Here is a 12,451-nt window from a genome sequence, read left to right as displayed (position 1 = left end):
TTTTATACTTTTGACGACTCCTGGTTCAATGGTAATCCCACAAGGATTGTTAGTTATTTGTTGTTGCATAGTCCTTAAGTGGCATAATGATATTCCAAACGTGGGAAGAAAATCTGTGTATATCAGACTAGGGCCTACGGTTAAAGTTGGGAGAATATTGCCAGCTAAATCCAGTTTTGTGTGGGGTATGTATTCTGTCTGGTAGAACAGCATATCTGTTTTCTTTTACCCCCCAAACAAAGAATTGTATCATATTTAGTTGTCCCCAGATATTTACAAAAAGTTAACACTAATAAGCCTAACAAAACAGTGAACCAATCCAAGATGCTAGAAAGAAAGCAGATCATATGGACGTAGGAAATCTTTTATTCAGTTAAGAATGTGACTTGGAAGGTGGAGAGTGTTGATTAAGTGACAAGTAAAAGTGTTATACGATAGATGAAATCAATGATAAACAGAAGTAGCAGGGCTTTGCCTATATTATCATTATCATGTATGAAACAGTTTCATTTGTGTCTGAGAGAGCATTATCTGATAACTGATTGATAGAATGCTCCTCTCATCACCTTCTATGAAAACGTATGGTAATAGTTTAGCAAAATAACCAAGAGGTGAATATGAGCATGAGACATTGGTTTAAGGTTGGGTTTGAGTTAAGAAATATGGTACAAGTATTATTCGGATCAATATGGGTTTGGTACCCTAGTATGAGATTAGAAGATATGCAGTAGTGGTGAGTAGCATTTTGGAAAAATGCAAAAGAAAAAGATATTAGAAGAAGGCAATATGGGTTTTGGCACTTGGAAGAATGGTGGTGGGTAATAGAGGGATCTTCTATCTTCATTGGCGTCCCTGTGTCTCAAAGAATCAAAATGTCTCACTTCATTAAAAAAATAAAAATAAAAATTTATATTTTATATTATTTAGTATTATTCCATTGGAAAGGGATATTGGGACATAGTTTTTTGGGACAGAGTATGTCGGTAGGAGGCTTCACAGATGTGTTGCTGTCTCAGAAATCAATTGACAGACGTTTCATTGGCCAATCCAAATCTTCCCAACCCCCCAAATAAAATCAAAGTATGTGTAGCTCATTAATTTTACAAAATTCATGCCTCTTTGATATTAGGACAAATATTAAGTTTCACATTTGTTAATTGTGGTAAATTAAAAGAATCATTTGAGCAAGTTCTGTTCTTCCTATAACTTACTTTTGGGGGAAAACTAGATCAATTATTCTAATACAAAATGCAAGAACTCTCTAATTGAAGAGTGGATAGTAGGGAATAGTGGAATACAGATCAATGATCTTTATGTTAAGACTCCAGAATAGTAGTAGTTTGGAGTTGATATAGACGGGCCAGTGAAGCCTGACTTTCCTCATAATTGGACTTGTTTTTTCTTCAATATATACATTTTCAATATACTGGAGGGGTCACCATGTCAAATAATAAATCAGAAAATGATTATATAATCTGTTTTACCCAGATAAAACAAATAATATAAGGATCTTAATACACAAATATACATCATTACACTTCCGTTCTTGGGAAGCGAGGATCTAGCTAATTAATTAAATCCATATTCATTTTCAGTCGGATATGGTGTTTAAACAACTTTAAAGGTATCAAACAAAAGTTAAACATTTCATCAAATCAAACTTCTCCATCATGGATCTTTTAATCCATAAAGTTAAAGATGAATTGAATCTTATATATTCTGTGTTTTTTTCTAGAGCACTCCCTATCATATAATTTGTTATGCACATTTATTGATTAACTACATTTGTTTCTAATATTTAATAAATTAAGTCACTTGATGATTCTTGTTTCATTGTTATAGAGATATACTAATTAACAATATCCCTAAAAAAAACATAAGTACTGTGGAAGTAGGTACAATAATCCAGTGCAGGGCTATGAACCTAGCTCCTCCAACCCACCCTAAGTTATTAAATATGAAGTTGTTGTCCAAATGAACATTGACATGTAATAATAGGCATACACTTAAGGACAAAGAGTCTGGTATTATAAACTTACCTAACCAACCACCTTTAATTTATAATTTAAAAATATTTTAGTATAAGAAATAAGAGAATCAGTTATTAAAGCTATCTGTTTGGATCCTCTTGGCGTGTCCCTTAACTCACCAATGATTTTTAAATGGACTCCATTTTATGAGCTAAGAATCCATCAAGAACAAGCGCTTCCTTATCAATCTCACTTAAGCTAAGCATTCTCCAATATTACACCGTCCTCTTTTATGAACAGTTATTGTCGCAAAAACAACAAAAAATGGTTAATAAGAGTGTTCTTCTGGCATTATTCAGTAAAGTGATAATTGTAATTAAGAATCTTATATATATAGTTATATGTTTTAGTTGCCAGTTGTCATGTTCATTCCTTTGTCCTTCGTTTGGCTTTATACCTTTTTATTTTATTTTGATAGACTCATTATTTTCCCTATACTACAACAACGGGAAAACTGAAGTCCTGCAATATCAACTGCACCTTCTTCCTGTGATAGCAAAATGAACAAAGATTTGCTAACCCTCAATCCTCCACACAATGAAAATATTATGACAATTAAAAATACAATTTAGATTTTAAATATTCATTATTATCATTATTTTTATTTTATTATTGTTGGGCAAGATAGGATTTGGAACAAGTTTAGTATTATTCTTCTTTTTGTCAGCTTCAGCTTTCTTTCTAAAACTCTAACCATAGAATAATTATTGATTTTTATCATTATCATGTATGAGCAATATGATGAGAGTAAATTAATACAGTATAACAGTAAGCATAAACCCAAATTCATATTCATCTCCACCTTGTTAATTAACAAGTGCACAAAGACGCAATTTTGTTATTCTCTCAACAATTTACATAGCTCCATTATTGAGTCATAGCTCTTGACCATATTAACTAGTTAAGGGCATTTTTCTGCACATGATCTTTGTACCCTAACACAAAGAGGAAAAGCAAGGTGAGCATGCTCGTCAGTAGATGAGTACCATGCTAGTTATACCATTACCATTACCATTACCATTACCATTACAGGACCACACCAACCAACACAAGGACTATAAACCAACTCTACTTGTCACCCACACCGTCATAAGATAAGGGCACCACGATCCATTTAAGACCATTAATATAATTAAGAAAACAAATAATAATTCCCAATTTAAGAAGCTTGTACTTATACTTGTACACCTACCGCCCTGAGAAAGTAGCTAGGATGGTGTCTGTACTTGTGGTGAAGGTGGCGAGGAGGATGAAGAGGAAGATGAGGATGAGGATGAAGACAAGAGGTCAACGATAAGGTCTGTGAAAGCACGAACAATGAACTTGTGAGTATGTGTAGGATTGAGATGGAGGTAGCATAAAAGAAGCTCGTAGAGATAATCCCAGTCTTTTCTCACATCCAAGGACACTTGTCTAGAGTCAATCATTTCGTGCATTGAACGTAGGAAATCAATGTATGGGTCCAGAGAGTACTTGGGCACCTTCACACCACCTCTCGGTATCATCAATGTGTTGTTGTTGTTGTTGTTGCTGCTGCGTGGAGTATGAGAGGAGTCTATGATGGAGTTGGAGGTGCCAGGGTATGAAAAAAAGAAGCGTTGGGAGGCAAAGACGGAGGCAAAGTCTATTGGTGGAGGAGGAAGATCATCATCATCATCAGCATCAGCATCCATGGAGTTGAAGTGGATCATGGTTGAATTATTAGTAGGAGTACTGGGAGGTGGTGATTGTTGGGATATGTTAATGGCAGAGGGGTATTTGATCTTCAAGAAACACTGATGAAGGTGTTTAGACAGCATCATTAATATGCACAATGAAATGATATATATTGGAAAGAGAGAACAGGGATTATTATCATAAGGAGTGTGTGTGTGTTACTATTGTGTATATATATATAGAGAGAGAGAGAGGAGAGAAAGAGAGAGGTTGTGTTTTGCTGTTTTGCTGGCTAGCTTGCTTTTTGGAAATTGGTAATTGGTAGTGGGAACCTGTTTTATCCCTACACAAGATGGAATAAATTGTATATATATCATTGCACATGTGGCAGTGGGAATGCTGAAAGAGACAATTAGGAGAAGGAGATGATCGAGCCATGGAAATCTCATTTTACACTCTCTACATGGACAAGCTATTCTACTTCAAAATTATTTTAATCATTGATTTTAGGTCAACATTGTTTGCTTTTCAAGTTTATGGGGTTGTACCAAATTCAACTTCAATTCTGTGAATGCTTAGTTCGCAGCTTTAATCAACTGTCAGATGCTTCAATAGTCTTATCTTGATGGAGAACATTCCCAGTCAGGCACTAACATCACTTTCAACACTAAAATTTCGATATAACTAAAAAAGAATTCGACACTGTATTCATGTCTAAGTTTTATGGTCTAACATAACATTTTCCATAAAAACCGTAGATTCTTATCAACCAAGCTAATAGGGTAATTCTTGCGTTCTTTTTGCATTAGTTTTACTCATCTCTTAGAGTTTTGTTAGATGAATACAATTTTTATACTCTATTTGACACTGTATGCGTTTATATATCTATTATACCCATATTATATATATTTATTTTTTTGTATATACATTTTCATAAAATATATTTAAAAATTAATTTTACACAAATTTAGTTGTAAAAATGTGTTTTGGTTGGTTTCCGAATTAGACATGAATAAAAATAAAATGTTAACCAAAATTATAGAATTAAAGTATTGTTTTTCCTTATGAATATGTATAAATCTTAAAAGGTAGAAACGGCCCAACACAGGACACATACACATGGGTAGTCCCTGTGAAGAATCAGATAGCGGTCCTAGTCCCAGGATTTGTTTCAATATTTTAAATTTAAAAAAATAGATTATCGAGTGTTATTTGGATATAAGCTTAGTAACACAGATTTAGAAGAATTGATATTAGTGTGAAGCAAGAAAATAGTGTTACAAGTTGGGTTGAATAATTTGGGTATTGTAGATGAGTTAATGGTTTTGTGCAAAGTGCAACAACCAACCTCAGTTCAGATGATGATTGATGCGCATGAAAAGAGGCAAATACTTCAGGTAACAAGTTTCCTATGTCAACTCATAAATGCGGTTATATATGGTTACCACTTAAGATACATATATATGGTTTATTTATTTATTTACATTTAGCATGATAATATAGATATATTAAGAGTTAAGAGTTTGATTGAGGTTAGCAGCTGCAGCGATGGAAGCAGATAATCCAGCAGGAGTGAGTGTGTTGTTATTCCTGAGCTCTGCTCCAGTGACACATACAGCATCTTCACCTGTTGCTACCTTATCCTCTCCTAACTTAGTCTTTGCATCACTCACAATATCTCTCATCTTTATCTTATCTTCATCACGTTTGCATTGAGTGTTGTAAGCTGCTGCTGATTCAGCACTCGCACCAACTCCACCACCTGCCTTTATAACATGATTCCTTGTGGCTCTCACCTCCGCTGCCTGTATTGCAGCTGCATCACTCTCTTCCACTGCCTTTTCACCCACTGTATGGGCCGTACCCTCCATAGCTTCCCCTATCGTTATCTTATTCGACTCATCCTCCTCCTCCTCCTCCTGGCTCGTTGCTTCAACATACTGTCCCACCACCTTAAAATACATAACATACATACACCACAATTAATCATGTATCAATATCATACATAGGAGATAGGAGATAGGACATAGGAGAGAGGAGAGAGGAGAAGGGAGTGAAAACCTGTCCAGCAACTGATTCAGTTATGATACGTCTACCAGGAAGATGGGTCTGAGTGGCAGTGACACCAGGGTTATAGGTGACATCACGGTTGCCGAGAAGGCCGTCCCGTTGATTGATGGTGGCAGCAGATTGCATGGAGGCGGCTACTCCGGCAGGTACGGTCTTACCGAGGATATGTGTTTCAGCACTCTGCATCTTCTTCGCATGTTCAGGTGCAATGGGCTTCTGGGCAAGATCACCTGAAACATGGAAAACGTCGCCATACTTAATAGGGTCTTGAGGACGCATTTGTTGTTGTTGTTCACTCATCTTTCAGATATATAATTCCATTCCATATATCAATAGCATATATATAAATATAAATAGGGATTAGGGAAGGAAGAGGAGGACACGTGGTACGAGGTGAGTGACACATGGCAACTGCATCACTGCCGTGGCATGCATCTTCCACTAATGCTCTTTTATTTTTGTAATTTCCAGATATTTCTATACCCATCCATCATCTACACAAAATCTATATCAAAGAAGAATAGATACAGTAGAGGAGTTGGTATTTAGACATTTATGGGATTAGTTGTCCAATATAATGTAAAAGTTTTATTTATAAGTGACAATATATATAATATCTTGAAACAATGTACTTTATAATTATTAGTCAAATTTTGACTTATAGAAATCGTTGTTTTTTTCTATTAATGCCATGTTTTGATATTGCCTTTGTTTTGACATATTCAATAATTCATAGGATTCAAGTACAATTGATATTACACTAATTAGTACCACAATAGGATTCATGGACAAGAAAAGTGACTAAATATTAGAATATGATACATAATATGAAGGGTGTTAGTAGTAAATCCGACGTCCATTCCATGGAGAATATATATAAAACTACAATCACGTTTTTATTTATTTATATTTATATGAAGTTCTTGTGCACATTATTTATGTCTCTGCAAATAATGCAACAGACACAATCTGAAATTTTAGCCCAGGGTTTGAAAACTGAACAATGTATACAATTGAATAGTTGTAACTTGTAATCACTTCATTTACAGTTTTAGGACAAGTGCCATATACATTTGAATACTTGAAATCACTCTCTAAAGGACATGCATTTTGTCTTCCGGATTGCACTAATTTTCATAACAAGAATACATACCCTTTTCAACCAATACAAGAATTATGATAATCCATGAACACAGACCCTATCAACTAGAAGCCAATCTAACTATTTCCATTTCTTTTATCAGCTCTTTTTGAAAATGTAGTTCCTTCAATCTTCTAGCACAACAAAATCACATAATACACAACTTAATTGCCCAAGATACTGAGTAGAATTGGGAGGATGTTTTGTCTACTAGTTGCATCTTATAATGCCCTGAAATAAGAGAAATAACCATCAAAATTACCATACAAAATTTAAAAAATGGTAGATATAATATATGACAAAATTGATTAGCGAACAAGAATTATATTTTCGAAAAGAATCACCAACAATTAGTAACAACAATTACTGTTTCTAATCATTTGAGTATGGTGTGAAAAAGCTGATAATATTAACAGATTTATTAGGATTTGGGGTTAAAAGAGTGGTACTTGTAAAGGGTCTTGCCAATCCAAGCAACAATGCTCTGTAACAATGTATGCAACAACTCATAATCAAAATCCATAACCAATGAAAACACAATAATGGCAATTAACCCAGCATCTAAAACCTAAAATCCATAAATGGATTTTCTAAAATTACCTTCACCGATCAAAAAATCAAGAAGAGAATTAACAATTAAAACTAACACAAAATTCACAAATAGGAAACCAAAAACGAAAATCAACAAGAGAGATAAAGCTATGGAAACTAGAAATTGAAGAGAGGGCAGAGTGTGAATAGATTGAGAAGATCTTACATACATGAATCATTGAGGATGGCAGTTGTGCACACAGTGACGACGCAGTGGTGCATTCTCATCCAAAACGGTTGACATGCCGGTTCTAATCACAGGTTCCAGGTGGAGACGAGCAGACGGAAGCACTGAGATGGTGGAATTCCCAGATCTGTAAAGATAGAGAGAGAGACAGAAAGAGACGGAGGATATGGAAATGAAGGGGGGGAATCAGTTAATGTGTTAGAATTGAAGATTGAAGATGAAGGCGGTCATTCCCAATAAAATGGCAATCTTTTTGTTTTTGTTTTTTGTTTTGGTGATGAAATGACCTTGTTTGATTCCATCATTTATGAATTTCCACCAGGGAATGTGACATGTCAGATAACATTGACGGAATTGGAGTAATAGATAGACTAACGTGGGTCACGAAGAACAAATGTGACGATTAAAGAGAAAATTTAATTTCTTCGGAAACTAGTATGGTACACAGGGAAATCTTGGGGGCTGAAATGAGTGTTTAGTCTTAACAAAATGAAGCAACCCTTTGAACAAACAAATAAAATGAAGCAAACCCACTTTGCACGTGTATCTGGACTAACTTAAACACTTAATATGTATGTGTAAAAGTGCTAATTACTTTTTAGCAGATGGGATTGAAAAAGAGTATGTTTGAATCTTGTTATATATGATATTTAATTAGCAACACTTCCCATGTAATCAAATGTATATTTTGGATCGAGTGGACCTAAATAATACTTTTGGAGTTAACAGAAAGGAGTCTGTTGAAAACTTTTAGGTCTCTCAAAAGAAACAGAGTCTTTCTCGCATTTAAATGGTTTGGTCCACATGTTCATCTCAATCACTTATAACTAATCGATCAAATTTGCTATTGCCAGGAATAAATAATAGAAGTAAAGAGCATCCATTGATACTATGTGATTCAGCGAGAACAAACAAATTAATAGAGAAGCTAACTTGAACACCATGAAGCTGAAGTCTAAACATACTAAGGCTACTTAGAATGAATTTATCACTGTACAATCACAAATCTATCTAAAAATTGACATCTCCACCATCACCATACCTTTTTGGCACAGTGACAATGAGTTCCCCATCGACGAAAGCCGCGGTGGCAAGCTCTGGCTGGGTGGACTCCGGCAAGCGGAACCTCCACATGTCAATCTCCAATTGGTCTAGAGAGAATTCGACAGAAGGACCAACCCTAACAGCAATCTTGATGACGCCGGGATGGATCTCAATGGTGTGGGCCCTAACATCGGCGATACGATCGGTCTCGGCGACGAATCGGAAGCAATCGGGGTCGTCATGGATGGTGACATCAGCATCGGATCGGAAGGGGAGTTCGAGGACGCGGGTGAAGACATGAGGGAGACGGCGGAGTTTCTTGCCGAAATTAGGGTTGATGTTGTTACCAAATTGAATGGTGATGTTGCGCGTTAGAGGAAGAGGATGAATCTTCATCATTTCAGCACCAACCACGAGATTATTGGATTCGATTATTATCAATGATAAGAGCGCGATGATGATGATGATGATGATCGATGAAAGGATCATAAAGGAATAATGATGATGATGATGGAAACTGTAACCCTAATTTCCGCACTGTTTTTGGGGAAAAGGATTTCTGGACAACAAAACGATTATTATCAAAATCAAAAAATAATAATAACCCAGATTACCACCTCTGCCTAGAATTACGTTATTATTGGAAATAATTCTAACTGCTGTCACTATGATTATTTATATCATTTACACGTCTTAGGCAATTGAATATTTTATGATATACTTTACTTTACCATATATTATATTATATATATAAGGTTTTAACATATGATTTTTTAGTTTGGTGTTGACTTTTCGGTCAAGTCAATATTAAATATAACCTCTTAAGTTTATTAAGTTTAGTTTATCTTTGAGTTAGATTTTAAAAAGAAATAAAAAAATGATTCATTTTCTATTTTTTGTTCTTAAAAACTTAATTCGTAAAATAGACTTTTAATTATTTACATTTCTAAACCATGTAATGGACTAATTTTATTAAACAAATTTATTTTATTTACAGTCATTAAATCAATTTTAATTGTGCCAAATAAAGCTATATACTCATAATTAGAGGACTAGTATCATGTCTGCATCCCCCGAGTTAAAATATCTGCTTGTACTCATTTTTATACTCGTATGTTCCCACATATATTGACACACATTTATCTATAGATACATATATAAGCATTTATTTGTATCTCTACACATTTCCATTGATTTTTTAAGTGTATTTACCATCCCATCTATATCTCCATTTAATGTGTAAGCCCCTCCGGTTATGGGGAATTTATGCCATTGCCCATTGAGTTTGGGTTTGATTGTGATTCAAAACTAATGACTGTTATTCTTCTACTATAATAATTCATTATTAAAGTATTAGTTTTTATTATTATAGAAGCAACACGTGCACTAATTAAGATTAATTGACTGGTAGTGCAACTTTTTTCACCAACCAAAGTTAATTTCATAAATAAAACTGTTTATGATCTCATTGTTAAATAATTAAAATAGCATTCCATTTTTTATTCCTTAATACATATTATTTCTAAGATAATAAAATAATAAATAAGTATGCACTTGGAATAATAAAAATAGTGTAACAAAATACTATATAAAGTGAAAGAACAGGTGGTGGAAAAAACATTGGAATAAAATATTCTAAATATATTTGATTTGAACTCTTTTTAATTTGATTTTGAGTAGCTTGTATGGTAAATATACTTAGTGAAATAAATAATGTGTCTCCCGTTTTGTCTCATCTTTTAAAAGCATTATTTTGTCTACTTCCATTTCAGTTATCTTCAAAAGACCTGCCTGGAAATTAGTGATGGATCTCATGCTTTCTTCTTGGAAATAAAATAAAATAATAAGATATGATAAACTATGAGAGGAGAGAAAAAAATTAGGATTTGTGCTACCATTTTAAGGTATATCAATCTCTGAATAATTTATTCTCTTTTTATTAAAATTTAAGTTAGATGATGGATAGAACTACTTGTAGTTTTTATCCATTGATTTGGTTTCATATTATTGGTCACTTGAGACAAGTTCTAGTGTCATCCTCATGAAACCCAGAATCAACCGAATTCATTATTTTCCTTTTATAATAATCGTTGTGTGACAATTTATTAATAGTTGAGTAATAAATAAAAAGAGTGAGAGAGAATGAAAAAAATATGTAATAATTGAATGGAATGTATTACAGTATAATTTTGGTAGTTAATGATAATGAGGGAAAGTAGGAGACATTTATTGTTAGAATAATGGAATATAATATGCATGTCGTCCTAGCTTGTTGCATTGTTGACAATCCCGAATCCCAATCAAAGTTAATCAATTGTTGTGTACTCCTTTTTGTTGCAAATATATATATATATCAAAGTTAATGAAGTTGATATATGATTTTGCGTGGAATTGGGGCCTGGGCTGGGGCAACGCTCATTGCCCTTAACCCTGCCCTCAACTTCCCACTTCTACTTCCAACGTCCCTTGTGCCAACGCTCATCAAGCTGGCGGCATTTTCACTTTCGTCCCCTGATATCAGAAATAATAATATAATCCTTATTGGTAACTTATATGGAATAATAATAATAATAATTAAGCATAATATATAACTTACACAGGACTGGGTTATCACAACGGCTATGGCACATCCAGCTGCAAAACCTAGATGGAAACATGCAAGCTTGGAAGCAATAGTCGTTGCATCTTGCTGCCTTTTCTTCTGTAGACATTTCACCCTTAACAGCTGCAACAAGGACAAGGCAAACCACCAACAACGCAACATTTTTGTTTCCCATTTTCTGTCTATTCTTTGTTTTTGTTGTTGCTGTGTTGGTGGTTTGCACTTGCTTCTTTCCCTGTCCTTTTCCCTTGGAACAATAATCATGTATATATAGCTATGTAATGCCTCACCATTCATCAATAATGTCACCGTTTGTTACTAAAAGAGATGAGGTGCCCTATTTTTATGCTATCATGAGGCTAGAACAAGTCAAAGCCAACAATATATATGGTGTAAATCTGATTTGGTCAAAGGCAAAGTGTGAAACATTATTTTTGTCTTCATTTCTTTGAAAACAAAAGGGAGATGTGATTTATTTTATCAAATGGAGAGACACAATTAAACCAACATGGAAAGATTGAGGCAAAGCCCATCTGTAAAACCAACCCTCTCATGGGCTTAGTTTCTTCTACAATAACACCCAAGTAATTGAATTTAGAATTATAATTCCATGTCTTATATAACCCAGATATATAATTCCAAATATAGTAATTGGGTTGAATATCAATTCGACCCTACTGTTAGAAAAATGTATAATTAAAATTCATTTCTCTAGTAATTTTATCAAAGAATCAAACATAAATTAGTTTTCAGACACTGCAAATCATGTTCCAAGGTGTGAATTTATAATAAAAAACTTTAGAATAAGTAAGTGTTTAAATTAAGGAAACTTGATCTTGGGTAAGATCATGTGAGGTGCACGTGTTGTTTGTCCAATTTGATTAATTGCAAACTTAACTTGAAGTGGTAAAATGAGAAAGGAGGATACGAAAAAACGATGGTATTTATGAGTATAGGAGCTAGTTGGTGTTAATATTAGTTCAGTGTAGTAATTAGTAAAGACAATATATGAAACAGTTCAGTCTTTTGGTTGATGGATGAGGATGCAAAGTGTTACTTAGCTATCAAAGCAATTATTGCTTTGCTAAGTAGTAGACGGTCCAATATGAGAGCATATATATATATATATA

At 34.0% G+C, this 12,451-nt stretch overlaps 4 protein-coding genes across 8 annotated transcripts; all 4 read right to left on the bottom strand.

The window, feature by feature from the left end:
- LOC109354100 (transcription repressor OFP12-like) lies at positions 2,788-3,867 on the bottom strand. Its single transcript, XM_019596457.1, has one exon. The coding sequence runs from the start codon at positions 3,830-3,832 to the stop codon at positions 3,239-3,241; it is 594 nt and encodes a 197-aa protein (XP_019452002.1). The 5' UTR covers positions 3,833-3,867; the 3' UTR covers positions 2,788-3,238.
- On the bottom strand, positions 4,978-6,086 carry LOC109354095 (late embryogenesis abundant protein D-34-like). The gene is made up of 2 exons (XM_019596453.1): positions 5,748-6,086; positions 4,978-5,638 (listed from the first exon to the last, which is right to left on the bottom strand). Exons 1-2 carry the CDS (start codon positions 6,054-6,056, stop codon positions 5,195-5,197), a joined length of 753 nt encoding a protein of 250 aa, XP_019451998.1. The 5' UTR covers positions 6,057-6,086; the 3' UTR covers positions 4,978-5,194.
- LOC109355268 lies at positions 6,725-9,363 on the bottom strand. 5 transcript variants are annotated; one of them, XM_019598327.1, is made up of 3 exons: positions 8,718-9,363; positions 7,655-7,802; positions 6,725-7,128 (listed from the first exon to the last, which is right to left on the bottom strand). In XM_019598327.1, the coding sequence occupies exons 1-2, from the start codon at positions 9,206-9,208 to the stop codon at positions 7,664-7,666; spliced, it is 630 nt and encodes a 209-aa protein (XP_019453872.1). In that variant the 5' UTR covers positions 9,209-9,363; the 3' UTR covers positions 6,725-7,128; positions 7,655-7,663. The 5 variants fall into 5 exon arrangements, with proteins under 5 accessions (XP_019453872.1, XP_019453875.1, XP_019453876.1 ...); XM_019598330.1 differs by lacking the exon at positions 7,655-7,802 and adding an exon at positions 7,347-7,381; XM_019598329.1 differs by having other exon boundaries at positions 7,082-7,128; positions 7,659-7,802.
- On the bottom strand, positions 10,859-11,585 carry LOC109354111. The gene is made up of 2 exons (XM_019596467.1): positions 11,316-11,585; positions 10,859-11,230 (listed from the first exon to the last, which is right to left on the bottom strand). Exons 1-2 carry the CDS (start codon positions 11,494-11,496, stop codon positions 11,079-11,081), a joined length of 333 nt encoding a protein of 110 aa, XP_019452012.1. The 5' UTR covers positions 11,497-11,585; the 3' UTR covers positions 10,859-11,078.

This window comes from Lupinus angustifolius, chromosome LG08 (genome assembly GCF_001865875.1).
Source record: "Lupinus angustifolius cultivar Tanjil chromosome LG08, LupAngTanjil_v1.0, whole genome shotgun sequence".
Lineage (NCBI taxonomy): Eukaryota > Viridiplantae > Streptophyta > Magnoliopsida > Fabales > Fabaceae > Lupinus > Lupinus angustifolius.
Note: the sequence above shows the minus strand (reverse complement) of the source record. Positions and strands in the feature narration are given on the sequence as shown.